The 19386-nt window shown below is 37.3% G+C and overlaps 1 protein-coding gene across 1 annotated transcript; it reads right to left on the bottom strand.

The window, feature by feature from the left end:
- Positions 1-4009: 4009 nt before the first annotated feature.
- On the bottom strand, positions 4010-17622 carry LOC140140700 (organic cation transporter protein-like). The gene is made up of 12 exons (XM_072162457.1): positions 16913-17622; positions 13778-14017; positions 12752-12911; positions 11761-11890; positions 9747-9849; positions 8935-9103; positions 8501-8636; positions 7731-7825; positions 5830-6038; positions 5551-5659; positions 4587-4796; positions 4010-4338 (listed from the first exon to the last, which is right to left on the bottom strand). The coding sequence occupies exons 1-12, from the start codon at positions 17049-17051 to the stop codon at positions 4242-4244; spliced, it is 1797 nt and encodes a 598-aa protein (XP_072018558.1). The 5' UTR covers positions 17052-17622; the 3' UTR covers positions 4010-4241.
- Between the last annotated feature and the right edge of the window lie 1764 nt (positions 17623-19386).

Below are 19386 nucleotides of genomic sequence, written 5' to 3' on the forward strand. Positions count from 1 at the left end.
CGTAACTCCGGGAAGAGAAGATTCTTCCTATTGTATTAAATTAGAATAGAAACCACTTGAAATCACTCCACTCACTCACCCGATGACACCAACTGGCCATGTAAACCAGGATGTAACGACTGACTTCATTACTGTGTATATTCCGGTAGACTTTTAGAAGCGGACGGAACCACCCGGATCCGGCGGGCAACCGGCTGTCGAGTTTTGATTTGATCCCTTAGAAAATGTAATTAAAAACTGAACACGAAACCAGCCGTTCTATGTACCGCATTTTATATAGGTCGGTAATTAAAACGTTGGAAATTAAGTATTACGTAAATACCTCAAGCCAATATCCACACTAGGGTCAGTGACGTACCTTTCGAGGTTTGTGTGTGTGTGTGTGTGTGTGTGGGGGGGGGGGTGGCAAGTTGCTCCTTGACTCGAAATACCCGGACCTTGTTTGAGTCTGTTTTAGACCAAAATCAATAATTAAAATGAAATTTTCACGACATTCCTATCCTGATTTCTTTTCAATACATCCGATTACACCAATGATACGTTACAATGCGACTACGGCTGGACGTATGATACTTCACCACTTCAATGCAAAATCAGTCGGAAGTCGGGCATATTTAATTTTCAGTTACCTATATATATGATTGCACCAATCATTCGAAGAAAACCCCATTGAAAGTGAACATTATTTCAAAAGTTGAAGTGCTTCCAAAACGATAGGCAACAAAGGGGATTATTTCCTTTGATTGGGTCTTAAAATCAATATATTTGTTGATCACATCACATATATTTTCTAGTATACCCTAACACCTTGTTTCTATCCTAACTTCCTCGTTCTGGTGGTTTTGTTGGGTTTTGGCTCGTCGTGTCTTTATATTTCTTGAACGATTTGAACGAATGAGGTCTTAAATTTGAGCTAAAATATGCAGCCATTGGCTGCTGGTTTCAATTATGCTTAGGATATACAGGGGCGAACATAACTGGTACCTCCTACAGAGGTGGGAAAATCTTCCATCAGCGAACTATATTAGTTTGAAACGCTAAAAAGTAAAGATAAAAAAAAAGCTTAAGGGCGAAGTGCGGGCTGTAAAAATTTTGAAATAAAAGACAAAACTTCATGCCTAATTTAAAACCAGTAAAATGTATAGCAAATCACTTTGGTTTTTATTTGACCGAGAAAATTAATTTAAAAGTAATAAGATGTATATCAGAAAAGTGTTGTTTCAACATGAATCGATCGACTTCCAGCACGACAATGGAGGGTGGTCAGTAGCGTTCAAAGTGTTTTGTATCTCAGCATGATTAGCACTAGTTGACATATGTCGATACATTAGAGAGATTGCGATTTTTCGAACGCCGACGTAGACCGTACGTTTTTACATACGTTAAGACTTAACCAACGCTCGTGTGGTGGCGCTATGTCCTATAATCAGTCATCTGGTGATTTGTTTTGCATGCAATCAGCCCGGGGTCACTCATCCCTACGTCATAAATTCACCCAGTCCCATTTCCCTAATATGAAATTTAAAAGCAAAAAGCAAAAAACGAAAAAGGAATTTTTAAGTTCGGCAGAGGTGGGTCTTGAACCCACGCCGCAGCTACATACAGAATACTCAAGTGAGGCGCGCTAATGATTTATTGGTAGCCAAATTGAATTTTAAACATAGGCTATAGGCAACTTCGACATTTATCGTTATAGAATAGAAAAGCAACAATACGTGTATCGATTTTGACTGCATCGGGCATGGTATATCGGTTCGAGCAATGTATAGGGAACAGAAAAAAAGACAAGAATACGGAATCTGGGAATCTGAACGAGTGACTTTTTATTTAATCAATACTGAGAAAAGAATATGAATATGAAACAGCAATGAAAATGACTCAGTAACCAAAGTTCTTGATATCTGATCCGTGTAGGTTTCAGCAACACTGATGCCTTTGTCAACACTTGATGCTGAGTGATTCCTACTGGCAACCGACGTTAGATGTACCTCCATCTGGGGATTTTCTTGATCCCAGTTCTAGAAACACATCAAACTGGACATGAACGATTTACACGCTGGATAAAGGAGGCTATAGAAATTAGAAAGAGGAGGGAAACCACCATGAACAGAGACAACGGATAGTATCAACTCTCACACATTTTTGATCAAGAAAATCCCCAGATGGAGATACATCTAGCGCCGGTTGCCAGTATGATTCACTCATCATCAAGTGTTGACAAAGGCAACAGTGTTGCTGAAACGTATACAAAGTGCAAATTCCGGATCAGATATCAAGAAGTTTGGTTACCGAGTAATTTTCATTGCTGTTTTGAAGTGAAACATTGTTAAACATGTAAAATGCCTTTATTCATATTCCTTTTTTTCAGTATGGATTAAATAAAAAGTCACTCGTTCAGATTCCCAGATTCCGTATTCTTGTCTTTTTACCAATGCAGTTAGTCATAACAATACTCCTGGTTGGAAAACAATCCATAAGAATTATATATGCAAATTCTGCTCCAACAACCCCGCCCTACATGATTTACAGCCTGTCTCCAAAAAATTGTGTAAGTGAAAAGCGCCCTCTATGGCAATAAGAAAATACCGTTGTGACATAATGCTTAGATCAACGTCAAGGGCATAGTCTTAGCTCTCAAATGCTGTTTGCTCTGTTCAATTTACTTGTTTTAATCTCGAGATATGTTTAGTTAACAACGAAAGGGTAAAATCACAATTGTGCCACTTTTACTAGGGAAGATCAACAGGACTGCACATGTAAATCAATTATAGCATCAAGTTTATCAAGAGTTCCTTCGTGAAATCAAAAGAACGCATCAATTATACAACAATAAAAATAGTTTTTACTGTTTTTACAGTTTTATCATGATACATGTATTATATAATTCTCTTTTTCACTTAAAACAGGTTAAAAGAGAAATAGATATTTCACATTCTGCTGTAAAAGTAAACACATGTGCATGTCACTCAATGATTTTATCATGGTTAATTCTGTTTTCTTTGTCACTCAAGACATGTTAAAAGACAAACAAATATTGCAAACTTATAGGTTAATGAACGCGTATTATTTGTTGGGAGAGAAATTAGACAAAATAATGCATGCGCGCTGAGGTTGATGCGTCTTATGCACGAGCCCCGAAGGGGGAGTGCATTAGACATCAACATAAGCTATCCTCATAATTGATCTAGGACCTACTTGTGTTTAGCCCTCTTCCCTAGTAAAAGTTGTGATTTTACGCTATCGTGGTTAACTAAACATATCTCGAGATTAAAACAAGCAAATTGAACAGAACAAACGGCATCTGAGAGCTAAGACTACGCCCTTGAAGTTTATGTAAGCATCATATCACAACGGTATTTTCTAATTGCCATAGAGGGCGCTTTTACTTGCACAATTTTTTTTGAGACAGGCTGTACAATGATTAGCTATTAACTACATCTTATGTAGTGCCTTTTTGCACCTTCCCCACTACAACATATGACTTACATTTCACAATATTGCTTTGTTTAGTATGCTAATGTTACAATATTTCTAAACAAGTAAATGTTATCCAAACCGTTACATTTCAATTTTTTCAGCACATCACATCAAAGCGCCCATTTGGGCGCCCATTCCTATTTTAAAGGAATTTTATTGATAAATCTAATAGTGCTATGATAATCATGTTGCAATTTGGTACAGTGCGTCTCAGACCTTTATTATGCAATTGGCTCAATGAACTGGTCACTTGATAGACGACAAGAAATTGTCTTGACAACCCCTCCCAGCGAATGAAGTAGATTATTATTATGTAGATTAAAGCGAAGTCACATTTTCATGTTCAGATTGGTATCAGATGCAGGTTGTAAAAGTACGTTTCTGCACTGCATGATGTCATCCACAAATACACATTTCAATACTGGATGATACTGGACCTTTCTTGTTGTTGGTAAAATGCGCCCCTGAATTCTGTTAACTCACAAAACAGAGAACCGTAGAACAAATATATAAAACAATACAGTATATACTCTGCGTGCTAGCCATAGACTTCAACATAAAAAGTCCCAAGTTTTGAGATGTCTTCTCAAAATATCAAGAGCTATCGTAAGAACCACCGAACCAATCAATACTGGGCTTGTTTGTACTCATTTTAATGCATTTTTCATGCTGATTCCAAATATGGTCATGAAAATTTACATTTCTGAAATTTTTGAATCTTTATTGAAACCTGTCGTCTGCAGTCAACACCCGCGTGAAGAGAGTTAAGAGGTCTTCTCTGATTCAAAAGCAGGATTGATGTTCCCAGAGACGGCGGCAACTTTAATTTCTGACGCAGCTTTCTTCGAATACTGTTGTTTCCTGATAATACAAAAGACAATAATGTTCAATGTTAGCAAAATAATGTTTTAACATAGGTGATAGAAAATATTTGTATTAGTTAGATACAAACGAACAAGCTGGGAATAGACAGGTCAAGTAGGATTTTAACACACTGGGAGTATTAAATCACGGACGTGAATGGTATGCGCTTTACTAAGCAATGCGGCATGTGATTTTTTGGCCTTTTTTCATTTTGAAACGCTAAAATATAATGAAATTTCCCTTACTTTCCAAACATTTCCCCTTCTTCGATTGTTTCTGGTAGAGTTTTGCCTTTTGTCTCTGGAAATAGCAATGCTAGCAACCCCGCTATGATAGCAGATGATCCAAATATGATAAGTGGTAAAGGTGGCCAGTACTCGCCAAGTATAAGTATAAGCGGGGCGAGGATGCCACCCACACGAGACGCCATGGATGATATACCGACCCCAGCACTCCTGTAAATATTGTATTAATATAATTCAAAATATTAAAAAAGGAGAGAAAGTAAAATACGGAGGAAATAAAATAATGGATAGATAATAAAATACACGACACCAGGACTCCAACATTGATGAGATTGATAATAGAGAAAGAAAGAGAGAAAAGACAATTTAAAAAGAAATTTTAAAAGTTGGAGTTAAACCTACTTTATGTGACACAAAACACTGAAAGTTAAGCTTTGTGAAGAAACTGTTATACAGTAATGCCTTATCCTTAACACAGCTAGAGACACAGCTTTTTTCGCTGAACAAGGAATAACCTTTCACATGACCTACGGTCAGGTAAACACTAATTAGTCTTAGACTTTCAGTCGTTTTGTTAACCTAACTACAGCTAAATAACAAAGAAAGGAAGAAAAGGTGAGTTGAAGAAAGAAAAAATAAAAAAGGACGGAAGAGAAGAAAAAAGAAAAACAAAGAATGATTTACAAGGAAAAAGGAAGAAGCAATGAAGAAAGAAAAGAGAAATAAGGAATGACGAAAAAAAAGGAAAAAGGAATATTGAAAAAAAAAATGAAAGCATGAATGACGGAAGAACGAAAGAATGACCGAAGAAAGAAAGAAAAGAAGGATAGATACTCGTATATAGAAAATATGAAGATGAACCTGTTTGGTAGGTTTTAAAAGTCCGTGTGGTATACAAAGGTTTAAACCTTCCAATACTGCTGACTTGGGTACTTTTCGCTGGATATAGTTTGTGCATACATACCTAACGACGGTGGGAAACATTTCTGCCGAGTATATGAAGACAATCGAAAATGTTCCTGTGATGCAAAATTTTCCAAGCATAGCGATTGCAGTCATGGCTGTTCCCGGTTCTAAAAAATACACGATAAGTTATGGCTATCTATAAGCAATCCCCTCCATACACATCCTCAACACCCCGCACCGAACTCCAACCACGCAAAAACACCACACACCTACACACTAAATGTACACACCCCACACAAATCTTACTACACTTGTCCCATGAATTAATGTTACTTACCAAAAAAGAGCGTACAAAGACAAGCAATGCCACCGAGAATGAACAATCCACACAGATTAGGCTTTCTTCCAAGCCACTCAATGCCAAACATACACCATAAATACGCAGGAACTTCAACCAGCCCAGAAAGGAAAAACGCTACGTAGTCATTACTGCCAAGATCTGATGTGCTTAGAGAAAGCCCGTAGTAAACTATGCTATTCACAAACCTAGATATCAAGGGATTTATTAAAATAAGAGCATGGAAGTAGTCTTCCATGATTCCAGTAGACTAAATATGACAAGTTTAAAGCGTTAAAAATTAGTGCCTCATCTAATCTATTATCTTGACTGTTGAAAACCGATAGCCTTGCGGGTGTACCTCAGGGGTCCATACTTGGGTCCCTATTGTTCCTCATATACATCGCGGATATGTAGCGGATACACCATTGCGTTATGTATTATAGTAAAATTTTGAGTAGGTGCATTATTTTTGGGTATGATATTTTGAAAGCACGTACCCCCACACATATTGACAATCCTACCGAAGCAGAAGATAATTGCATCAGGTCATCTTTCGTGAGTTACTTGGGATCCTCTCTCTATTCCGAAGGTCCGCCATTCCGAAGGTTTGCTATTCCGAAGGTTCGCTTTTCCGAACGTGTTGTTTTACCATTTGCTATTCCGAATGTAATTAAAGGCGTTATTCCGAAAAAAACAAACGGTTCTCTATTTCGAAGGTTCTCTGTTCCGAAAATGCCCAATATACAAACAGGTTCTCTATTCAGAAAATAGAAGGGTTCTCTATTCCGAACATTCAAATATGGGTTCTCTATTCCGAAAATGAATAAAGGTTCTTTATTCCGAAACAAGTCACCGTGTTCTCTACTCCGAATATGAAAAAAGGTTCTCTCTTCCGAATACCAATTCCGCTTTACCAATGTGTAATGTGTTTTTGGTTTTTTTAAATCTTGAGTTCCTCTAATTACTTGTAAAAGTAAAAAACAGTTTGAGGTTTGTAACTGCGGAGTCTGCAATGTTTTGCACGTGAAGAACAATAGAAAATGAGCTACTTTGCATACAATTTGCATATAAGGTAGTCACCTCACCGTCATCATGCATGGTTATCAAGTATTGCCAATCAGTCAAACTGAAAATTCAACATAACTTTACCATTATATAGGCCTACATCCAGTGCCGCCGACAAAGGAGGGGTAACCGGGTGCGTTACCCCGGGGCCCGGGGTCCTAGGGGCCCGTAAAAAGTGAAGAAAACATACCTTACTATGGGGCAGTAAAAGCAAAGAAAAGGGACCTCAGGGGCCCGTAAAAGGTAAAGAAAAGATATATATTTTCTTTGCTTTAGGGCCAACGAGCCTTTCTTGTCTATTAGGCCTAAGGTATCTCTTCTTTGCTTTTTACGGGCCCTCCGAGGTCTCTTTTTTATGGGTTCATTAAGGTATCATTTCTTTGCTTATTAAGATGTTTTACATACTCACTAAGCTCTTTTCTTTCCTTTACGGGCCTCATTTTGGAATAAAGAACCTGTTTTAGATTTTGGAATGGAGAACCCTTTTTCATATTCGGAATAGAGAACCTATTTTCATATTCGAAGTAGAGAACACGGTGACTTATTTCGGAATAAAGAACCTTCTTTTGTTTTCGGAATAGAGAACCCACTTTTTTATTTTCGGAATAGAGAACCTTTTTCATATTTGGAATAGAGGGAATAGAGAACCTTTTCCGTTTTCGGAATAGAGAACCTTCGTAATAGAGAACCTTTTTAATTTTCGGAATAGTGAACCTTCGGTATAGCGAACCTTCGGAATAGCGAATCTTCGGAATAGTTACTTTTGGTTCGGAAAAGGAACTTTTCGTATTATGCTGTTTTATTATGTACAAATCTTAAAGGAGTGTTTTTACCAACTAAACATCATGTTAAGCGTTCTCCATCTTAGTGTCGGTGTGCGGAAAAGATCAAGGATTGTAGCTTGTTTGGCCTGGTTGGTTTCTAAAATCTGCAGAGAAATAGGGAGAAAATAATGGAGAAGCATTTACATTTGTACACCATAAACAATTTGGATAGTTAGTATTTTGTTGTGTCCTCAAAAGATGAAAATGTGATTTTCCTGTTTTGGATACTAAAACAACGACCTTTATGGACCTTATTTTTAAAAGGTATAAACCAATGTAACAAAATGGCGTACAAAGTCATTATAGAGAGTGTTTGGTGCACGTTATACGTGCGCGATAACTTCACCGAAGAACCGCATATTTATTTTAAAGATATTTTCAATGCTTTGAAATAATAATAATAGAATAAATACATTTTGGATTTTTATAGCGCCTTTCTTCAGATCTTAGAGGACTTAAAGCGCTGTAAACGAGGCTTATTTTTTTAATATGGAAATATAGATCATTAATATTCATTCGTACGTACGTTCGTTCGTTCGTTCGTTCGTTCGTTCGTTCGTTCATTCATTCATTCATTCATTCATTCATTCATTCATTCATTCATTCATTCATTCATTCATTCATTCATTCATTCATGCACCGCATGCACTGCATAAGATTCAATGGATATGATGGAACCAAGCCTGCGATTTAGAGATTTATTGGAGTGGAACACGGTCACGTGTTTCTGACCATACTGATTTGCCTTGTCAGAGATGAGAATCGGAGTTGAATCTTACCTCTATTTTCTCGCTCTCTTCAAACAAAGGTTCGGGTACTTTGGTTTTATTGACTCTTGCAATGTCTTTAATTATCACTTCAGCTTCATCAAATCGACCCTTTGCCATCAGCCACCGTGGAGACTCCTTTAAAATACTTAAATAAAAGTTTTATGCACTAATATATAAAAAGTGCTTTAACTGAAGAACAATGTAATATCGGTAGTATCGGGGCTTGTCAGTTGAGAGAGAAAACAGTTTCAGAATTTATAGGTAGCCTGATTATTTAGGAAATAGTATTTTGTTTTCAACCAAGCAAACCTTCAGAAAAGTGAGCATTCGAAACATGAAGGGGATCTTTGAGGTAATGTGTGATCTGTGCCAGGTTAGCTCATCACCTTAACGTATTCAATGGAAATATACATGTAGCTTAATATGTAAAACCTCATACTTACGTTATTAGGAAAAATGGAAATATTAAAGGAACTGTCAGGACTAGTTGAAGAATAAACCAATCTCGAATTAGGAATGCCAATAATGCCAATAACATAAAACCAAAAGCCCAGAAAAAACTTTTGCCGATTCCAGTGACAGTTCGGAAGGATGGTCCCACGAGTTCCGTAGCTGTTGTAAACGAATACAGCCATAATTAATTCATTACAAGGAACGTGTAATTGAAATAATAAGTTTAATTACCCCTCCCTACTATTCTGTGGGGCCATTTAGGTTTTTTTACGGATTATCAGTTTTTGCTTGTTTCAAATATTGTTTAAAAATGTTGCTTGATCAAGATTTAAAATTAGGCCCTATATAAACAAATTTAATTTGCATTACCTATAACAAAAGCCAGAATGTAGCTTGCGATATGTCCCATACCAACCAGGAATCTGAATACACCAAATGCAATAACATTTGGCGAGAATGCTGTGGCTAAACTACTGCAGAAGAACAATGTAATTGCTATGAAATAGGTGTAATACCGACCAATCCTGTAAAATAAGGTAAGAATGAGTTTATGATAAATAAAATGTTAGCTTAAGATTTTAAAGCATGAACAAATGATTTTGAATTTTTTAAATTCACACAGGGACATTGTGCCTGTCCTTCAGGATACGACCTGACAGAAAGACTCAGCATCCTTTCTGATTCAAAACTGATAAACTAACTCTGATGGCTTAATTTTAATTGGATTCATTGAATTACTAAACTAAAATTGATTTATCTTCACTGTTCTTATTATTTTGCATTGTACTCGTTATTTGCCTACCAATCCGATAACATCCGAAGACCAATGATCCAACAAACAAACCAGCAAAGTAGATAGACGCCATGAGGTTGGTTACGGAGGACTTAGAACACACCAAATCAAACTGTTTGGACACGATACAAAAATAGATTCCTGTATTTTCCAGAATTGATAATTATTTTAACTGCTTGTTATTTTTCAATTATTAGTAAATCGGGCCAAAAGAAAACCACCATTTTACATAGCGCTTGTACGATTAAACCGGTAGGTAAAACCCAAGGGAAGGTATATTGCTAATTCGCCGTAGAAGTGACGTAATAATCGGATTAACTACCATAGCAATATATGAATACCGCGTGAACGTTGTAGTGCAGGGCGATATATTAAAAATTGTATTCATCTATTGCTATGGTAGTTAATCCGATTAACTACGTCACTTCTACGTCACTTATATGGTTTTGGAATACAAAAGGGATTAAGCATGGACTAATATATAGAAGCCGTCAGCCTTTCGCCATCTTGTGGGTACAAATGATTTGCGTGCTCATGCATCGGACGCTACGCGCAGGGCGCAGCTTGCCACGCAGCTGATGCGTTGATGCGGCGATTTTGTTGTTCACGCGTGCAGATCGAACGACCATCGCCGAGTGTACCCACAAGATGGCGGCATATGACGTCACGTTGACGGCCTCTATTAACAGACGAAACACCAGCTGGGATAATTTCTTTAGTCAATGCTTGATCCCTTTTGTTTCTCCGCATGGTAAGCGAGTTGATATTTGCCAATTTATAGCAATATGTACCTTATGGCACTCCTACACAGCGTCTTCCCCAGGTAAATATTTGCACAGACGGAAACTAACCAATAGAAATGCGCCCTGCAGCAAAGCACGTGGGCTCTGTAAGCTGAATTTATAGTATTCTCCGTCGCTGAGCGACAAGCGATTGGTATTTGATCAATAGGGTAGCTTGCTTTCCCAGTGCAACAAAATAAGTCTCATCTCATTGATTAAAAAACAATCGCTATCACTCAGTGATGTAGTATAAATGCAGCTATTATAGGTATTTCTTTCCAATTCCATTTAACAGAGTGAACATTCCATTGTTAACGAAATTAAGGTAGAATTGACAGCCTCGGTGCACAATAAGAGGCATATTCCAATTAGACCACACAGTTACATACATACAATACACACAAGAGCTTATAAATGAGTTTCAATCAGATGAGTTGAAATTACCGCCACTTGAGATATTTTATTCCTAGCGATAATTGGAAAAAGAGAAACATGTTATGCGTTGCACTGCTATCAGTGGGTCTGAATTGGGCTAAATGAGTTAGGCATGGCGTATGGTGGTGTCATATGCTATTGATATTCATACTTAGATCTCTGAATGTAGACCTGGGTTTTAATAAAAACATTTTGTAAGGCTTGCACTTGAATATATGTGTTGAAAGAATATGGTAAGCTTCAGTCTGCGTATTGAAAACCTGGCCTGTGTATTGAAATTAAAAAACTGACAAAACATATGATTTTGTATGCGCAGAACATAAAAAGTAAGCCCTTCAAGCAGATGAGGGGCTGCCGCGCAGGCGTAGTGGAGAGAAAACGTACCAGGCTATCGGAGTCACTTGGCCCATAATCTCAAAAACATTAAACAGGTCGGAACACAATGACCATGTGTGGCTGTTGAAGTACTAGTGGATTCGACCTACCATCATGGGGATTTCTTCCATGAGATATCGGGTTCATGATACTGTGCCCTGGACCCTGCGCTGCGCATGACAACAAACCTGACAGCCAGCCCGTGGATAAATCGCTTCTAAGTCCCCTCAACACTTCCGCGGCGCGTGTACACTCCATCCCGAGCTATCCCGGCTACTTCACTAACCATACCCTCTTGCACACAACACAATAGAATACCAAGATACCTCCACTTCAGCGGGGTGGATGGGCAATACTTTGGCATCTCCATCCACACCTTCGGCACGCGGCGCGGACGGAAGTTAGTTACGGTTTGACCACGAAATACATACCTCATTCGTAATTGTGCTTTTATACTGTGAAGTATCATACATCCAGCCGTAGTCACATTGTAACGTATCATTGGTGTAATCGGATGTATCGATACCAGGATAGAACGGAGGAATACCAGTTAAATTATACCTATTGAAAATAAATCATTATATAACTGTCGGTAGAATATGAAAGTTGCGATACATACGGAACTTTCAGTGTCATTTTATACGGTTATTTCTTCTAGGAGATAAAGTAAAATGATACACCTTTCCAAAAGCTTCAATAATTATGGCAAACTAGATTATCCAGAGCACATGAACTGAAATTGCTGTCGAGACTCGAGAGGTCCACTAAATCTTACCCAATACAATGGAAATATTGGCCTTTGGTAAATGTCAAATTACACAGCAAAAGGTGAAGGAAACGTGGTTTCTGCATGACGTAGTGCTAAACATAGTGGTTTTGAAGAATACGTGTTTATATAATTTGCTCCTCTCGCCTATCGTAATATAACAAACATCTCAAATCATATAGATAGTATAGTATCGTGTTAAACACAAGAATGAGCCCTGTCTAGCCAACAACGGTTCCTGATGGAACTATATTAAAGGTTTTCTAATGTGAGGTATTGGTGGTATAAACTGAAGCTCGACGGGACTACAGTGCATAGATCATCCCTGATGGAACAAAGTTAAAGCTCTGTTCATACCTTGGGTGCACGGTGGTGTAGCGGTCTAATACTTCAATTCACAATCGCGAGGTAGCTTAAGGTCGTGGGTTCCAATCCCCGCAGTTTTAACGTTTTGGTGTGTGCCTAGGCAAGACTCCTCACCGCTATGGCCTCTTCCTACCCAAGAGCACAGATGGGTATGGGCTTCATTTAATGCCGGAAAGGTAACAGAATCGGTGAGGAGGTGAGCGATCACCCACAGGAGCATTTCATGAAAGAGTTTAGCCCAATCGCTTCGAAAGAGAGATGGGCACTCCGGCCCCCTTTACTTAATGTACCTTAAACAGTTATCATATTTGTATGATCTGGTAGTACTCGATTGAGGTGGTATACTCGCGTCTTTTTTAGCAGCATCACACTTCTCAGGACTTAGCTCTGGCCATCTTGCACAGTCCTCATTCTGTAACTCTGGAACTACACACCAGTGATCCGACTCCCCTGCTAGAAAAACCTTCAAGAAAACAATAAATTACGGTATCTCGCCACAATCGACCAATTCATATTCTGTTACTGTTTTTCTTCTTTGGTGTGTGTGCGTGATTGTTGGTGTTGCTTCTATGTTTCTCTTGCTTGTTTATGCTTTTTAAAGTTATCAGTGGGGTATGTGTCGGGGTATGAGGGGTTCAAACGCCTAAATGATTTGGTAAAAAAATTAAAGATTGTTGCGGTAAACACAAAATTTGGTTTACGTTGAGATGTTCATAATGTAGTGAATTTGCCTAAAGTTTAAGCAGGCTGAATTTGAGCTTTGTAAGAGCAAATGTTCAGAATTTATGCACACCTGTTCTGTTATTATCAAATTTATTGAGGTTTGAGGCGATATTTCTTAAACTTCGGCAGCAATTGGGGTTTGCCAGAGCTGAAATATACCAGCTTTGAAAATAGGAAGAGCTTACAAATATGGCTCTTAAAAGTGGTACGTAGGGTCAAATGTTATGAAATTAAGAGTACAAAAACAACTGCGTGGATTTCGAGATGTCCAAAGAACTCAGTTTTTTGTATAAAACAAGTTTATATAACATTTTACCCAGGGGCCATTCAAAGTGAGAACGAACCAATTCAGGCAAATTCAGTATATTTCGAACACCATCACCATAATGTAAAATCTCCCGACACACCCCAACTAATATATATTTGGCCCATGACGGTTATGCAGACTCCTTTTACACTAGTCTTGGCACTTCATGAAAAACATTCCATACTTAAAGGGCAGGTCTATAGCAAAAGCAACATCATATCATTGGCAAGCTAATATTACATGTTTTAAACAACTGTAAAGTAATGTTACAACAAGGTCGTTATACATGGCGCCATAATTCTGTTCTCCGCATTATCCTTGACACCCTTCGTGAAGTCAGCGATTCCTCCTGGACCCTCTATTGCGATCTTGCCGGTGCTTCTAAAGTTGCGGGGACCACAATCCCACCTGACATCCTGGCCACCCAACAAAGACCTGATCTGGTCCTCGTCAACCGCGCTTCCAAAAAAATTATTGTCATTGAGCTCACCATCCCTTTTGAACAAAACATTCACAATGCTCATGTCTACAAGACGAACAAATATGCTGGTTTGATCATGGACTTGCGGGAACAGAATTATGACGCCAAACTTATATGTATTGAAATTTGCAGTCGAGGCCTTATCTCTGACAAAAACAAGTGCAATATTGATTCTATTTTCCCTCTTATAACACCAAAGGGCGAGCAAAAGAAAAGGATTTGTAAAAAACTTCAAAAAGAAATAAGTAAACGTGCAATATTGGGTTCATATACAATTTTTTATTCAAAATACGACCACGATTGGTCTGTCGAATAATGCTTTGGCTTTTTGACTTTCTGGATCCCCCTTTTTAAAATGTCTTTTATTCCTTTTAAAAAAAATGAATTTTACTGAAGGTATATTTTCTTGTACAGTGTTGAATGTTTTCTATGTATTGGTATTTATGCACCTGCGGAGATATGGGGATGGCATTTTGTCTTCTCCATTTTCTAGTCTGGTTTGTGTGTTTTCTTTTCAATCATTGTGCTTAAAGTTTGTTTGTATTTTAATGATTGCAATAAAGATTGAAATGATCAAATTAAAAATAAAAGGACAATGAAAATTACTCCTTTTTTGAGAAAATAAGACGTTTAAAATTGATATTCCGCAAAAACCTACTTAAGCGGTGAGTTCCTTCGAACGAGACAGATTTGGCCTAGAACAACGGTGACGTCATGAAATGAGATGTGCCCGCTGTGAGAAACGGGACTATAAACGCTCTCAATGGACAGAACGTATACTGTTGTTGTTCACAGAAAAAAATTCCAAATTAAGTATTACAAATTCCATGGGTTTTAAACATATGGATAAAATCAGCCGCTTCTTTTTTTGGCGCCCTCTACGGAGGCGCCAAAATATAAGCATGACTTTGTGATTCTTTGTGAAAAGCTTCTAATTTCACTCTTGCTAGGTTGACTTCGCAATTGTTTTGCTAAAATTATGCCCAGCTCAGAAATAAAACCACAATTTGCTTGGATTTTATTTTATTATTGTTTTCTGATATGCACAGGATAAAATGGTGAGCGTATATTCTTTGTTTAAAATACAAAATTAGGATTTATAAAAACACCAAATAAATCCTGACCTTTGTATGGGTTCAACCAGTTTACCGTGTGCCTTAGAAACCCGATAGACGGTGACATTTGACCATACACTAGGATCCACAACATGCTCATCTATCATGGGAACAGTTCTTAAGCCCTAATACATTTGTAGGCCTACTTTCATCCTTTGAAAATTTGGGTACACAAACTCATACTCTGCAACTTGAGGTCAAATTTTGCACTATGATTATGTAATTGAGGTTATTGGACTATGCCATTGGGATGAGACTATTGTGGTCCATAGTGATAAGGTCAATTAACGAGGACTCTACTGATGGCTTTTGTTTGCTAATTACCATAGAATCTATATAGCGGTTATTGCCAAAGTTGCAATATGGTGGCACAATTGGGCGGAAAACTGTATGCAAACAACACGGCATATTAATTATACATGTTCTACATTGTTGTATTTTAAAACACTGAAGACCAAAATTTACGTTATTGCCATGATTGGATCATGGAGGTAGTAAGCCTACTACAACTCTGGCGGACATTCGTTGCCACACCAGGGCCACACCAGCACGTTCTGGTGTTAAAAGCACGCAATCGAAGCTAAATATGGGATAGTTCCGTACTATTTTGTATAATAGTTGCAAATGCACATTCAGATTACACTTGCCCCTTCCCCACCCCCCCATTTTCCAATGTTGGGAGACTGTAATGTAGAAATAATGACGATTTTGTCCAAATCAACATTGCAATAGGGGAGCGGGGAAGGATGTTGGCCAATTAACAGACAGAAATTTAGAGTTTTAAATTAGAGAGTTGACAGGAAGTTGTAAGAGTTAAATTGTTATGGATATGATTGGTGTAAGAACGAAAAAGTTGAATGTCAGATCAAAGTCATCCGAGGTGAATTAAGTAATGTCAATCACAAATTGTTACAGGTCATTTGAGGTGGACTAAGTTTATATTTGGATTGTCAGAACACCTTCCCCAATCAGACACATTTCTCTTGTTTGGCTTGACTTTGCAAAGAGCGTCTAATTTCGGTCTTGCTAGATTTACTTCGCAACTGTTTTGCTTAAAAGTATGCTCAGCTTAGAAATAAAACCACAATTTGCTTGGATTTTATTTTATTATTGTTTTCTGATATGTTCGGGATAAAATGTTGTGCGTATATTCTTTGTTTAAAATACAAAATTAATGGACTTCTTTCTATGCTAATATTACATTATTGTTTTAAAGATTTTTAATTCATATGTATATCAATATCATGAGAAATATTAGGCCTAAAAATAAATACATAATTTGAGCATAGAATTTCATCTGAGACTAGCATATAAACTGTGTTAAGTCCACAAACTCATGTATCTGATTTCCCTGTATATTGCAATGCTATAGTTTCAGTTGGATGAAATATTACAAAGCAAACGCATAGTAACAATGCTGGTGCACTTTGTTCCAGAAAGAGAACAATAGTGTGCATATTGTTATGCAGCATTGTTATGGTAAGTGATAGTACAACTCATTGTTGCTAATGTCAAACTTGTCAAAGTGATTGTGATTGTATGATGAGAGCACGATAAAGTGCCCGCTTCATTTACCTACGTCATCAGTCAAACGGGGGGAGAACACTTACGCTTCAAACTTACCCACACAATTTCTCCTTTGTTATGAGAAATACGCACAAAAAATTGCAACAAGTGTCAACTTGTAATGTAATAATTATTCTCTTCGAATAGAGATAAACTTGTTTTTGCTATAGAACTGCCCTTTAATGTTAAATCTGTATTAGGGTTAAAGTTATGGTTAGAGTTTACCACGTTGATCAACTTGAATTTCGAACAAACGAACGACGTCCCCTCCACTGTATACTTACATGTGTTAACCCATGCATAGCACATGCAATCCCCACGAGAGAAACAAGAAAGAACGTTCTTTGCTGATAGCGTCCAAACTCTCCAATTTCAACAATAATCTCATCAAACTTCATGATTTTATATAAAAAGTGTGCTACAGATGTTTAATTAGAGCATAAACTCATCATTCAAAAGACAATGCAATTCCTGATCCTTCGAGACTATCCGATGTAACAAGTATGCAAGTATGAATATTGATCTTATGAACATTGACCAAAATAATTATGTTTGTCAATGCACTAGTTGTACATATTGTTTACTAAATGATAAGAAAGGACAATGTGGATTTATCATTAGCGTCAAGTCAAAATTTGGTGTTGAATTGGGGACAAAGCTCAAATGCTGATTTGATTACAAACAAGGACGCCAATATTTTTTAATTAATAGCATTACGTGGCGTGTGTCTAATCATCAAAGTAAATTATTACATTAAATGATTACATGTAATTTAAACGTCCGCAGTGGCGTAGCAAGCGGGGGGACAGGGTGGACGAAGTACATGGGCCCGAGGGTTCAGGGGCCCCAAGCAAAAGAGAAAATGAAATAAGCGCTGATTAAGGAGACACTAAAAGGCAGGGCCGAATTTACCTGGTTCAGGTCAAAATTTGGCGGCCTCAAACTCACCGTGAGGAAGGCACATGGGCCTACACTATGTGACCATCCAGCAGTCCTGCAGTCGCCAATCATCATTTTTGAGATATTCAACCAAAATATTCTGCTAGAAATTAGCTTTAAAATGATGTATATCATGTCTATAGTACTTGACATTTAAGTAGTGAAAAATCAATAAAACAGTCAATAAATTCTTTGTTTCCTTTTGTTTATTGTTAAGTTCAATGGAGCATATCTCAATAGTGGCACTGGCGACATCCGGGCTCAATTGTGGAGGATGGTCACATATAAGATCAACAGTGGTGGCAAAAGCATTGGGGATAAGCATATTTTGTTCCGATCTTAGTAGGACATTTATAATTTTCATAATTTCAGACTATTTTAGCATAAAAGTGAAGGTGAATTTATATAACCCGAAATTTAAATGTTATTAAAAAAAATAAAAAAAAAAAATTAAGAACATTTCTGTGTTTGCTGGTTTCAAATATTTTAACATAATGTTATTTAGGTATTGACACAATATTTGGCAAAAATGTTTGCAAAAATAGTTTACAATAAAATTTTTTGAAAACATTTAAAAATATTGTTGTAGTGTGACCTTTATATAACCCGACATTTTAAAGTTATTAAAACGTTTTTACCTAAACCAAAAGCCAAAATATAACTTATTTAAAATGTTTTTAAAACGTTATTGTGTTTGCTGGGTACGCCTAATAATATACTTCTTTGTATATGTTGACCGTAGCTGGTATACAAAGAATTGGTTACATGTCAATAACCATTTAGTTAGGGGGGCCTTTGGGGGGGGGGCTTTGGGGGCGCCAGCCCCCCGGGGTCAAAGTAAGGGACGGCAAAAACGAAGGGGCGGCGGAAGAAGAAGGGCCGGCAAAAAGAAGGGCAACGGAAGAAGAAGGGGCGGCAAAAAGAAGGGCGGCGGAAGAAGAATGGGCGGCAAAAAGAATTAGTAAAGAAAAGGGCGAAAAAATTTGAAAAAGCATAAAAAATGTGAAAAAATGGTACGATCCGTTGCTTCTAGGGCGCTAGTGCCTATAACCGTTTTTTTGCTCTTCACTTTTCAAACCACCGAAAAAAAATTGGGTCAACCATTTCGGGATGTTGAGGAAGGGCGGCAAAATTTAATTTTCTTCAGCCCCCGGGGTAGGAGTGGTCACGGTACGCCACTGGTATGACTTCTATTCAGGGATAAACCCTTTGTGCGCCTTTCTATTATGCAGAATCTTTACCCGCAGACATGTGCCCGTGTCAAGTGCCAATAATGCGTAACGTCAAAGGTTAATATATTTCTTTGATATTGAGTAGACTGTGTGATTCTGTGGCCGAGCGGTCTAAGGAGTTTTGGTGTCTTACTTGCTTTTCTGAGCGTCGCTTGTTCGAAACCGTGCGTCTATCACTTTTCTTATGCTGCATTATGTTTCCAGTGTAAGGTCTAGTAAAACTAATTTATAATTTCTTTTTGTATTATTTATTTAATTATTTATTTATTTATTTATTTATTTATTTATTTATTTGATTATTTATTTATTTATTTATTTATTTATTTATTTATTTATTTATTTATTTATTTATTTATTTAATGACGTTTTGGGGCTCGAGAGAACGGACACATTTATTTTAATATTTATTTATTTATTTATTCATTTATTTATTTATTTTTCGATTGATTATTTGATGATTGAGTGAGCAGATTTATCGATTGCTACTTTAGTTATGGGACTTCTATTTGATTTTGAATGACATCGTACGTTAAGCATTATCAAGAATTTATATCACAGGTTT

Source organism: Amphiura filiformis, chromosome 19 (genome assembly GCF_039555335.1).
Source record: "Amphiura filiformis chromosome 19, Afil_fr2py, whole genome shotgun sequence".
Taxonomy (NCBI): Eukaryota; Metazoa; Echinodermata; class Ophiuroidea; order Amphilepidida; family Amphiuridae; genus Amphiura; species Amphiura filiformis.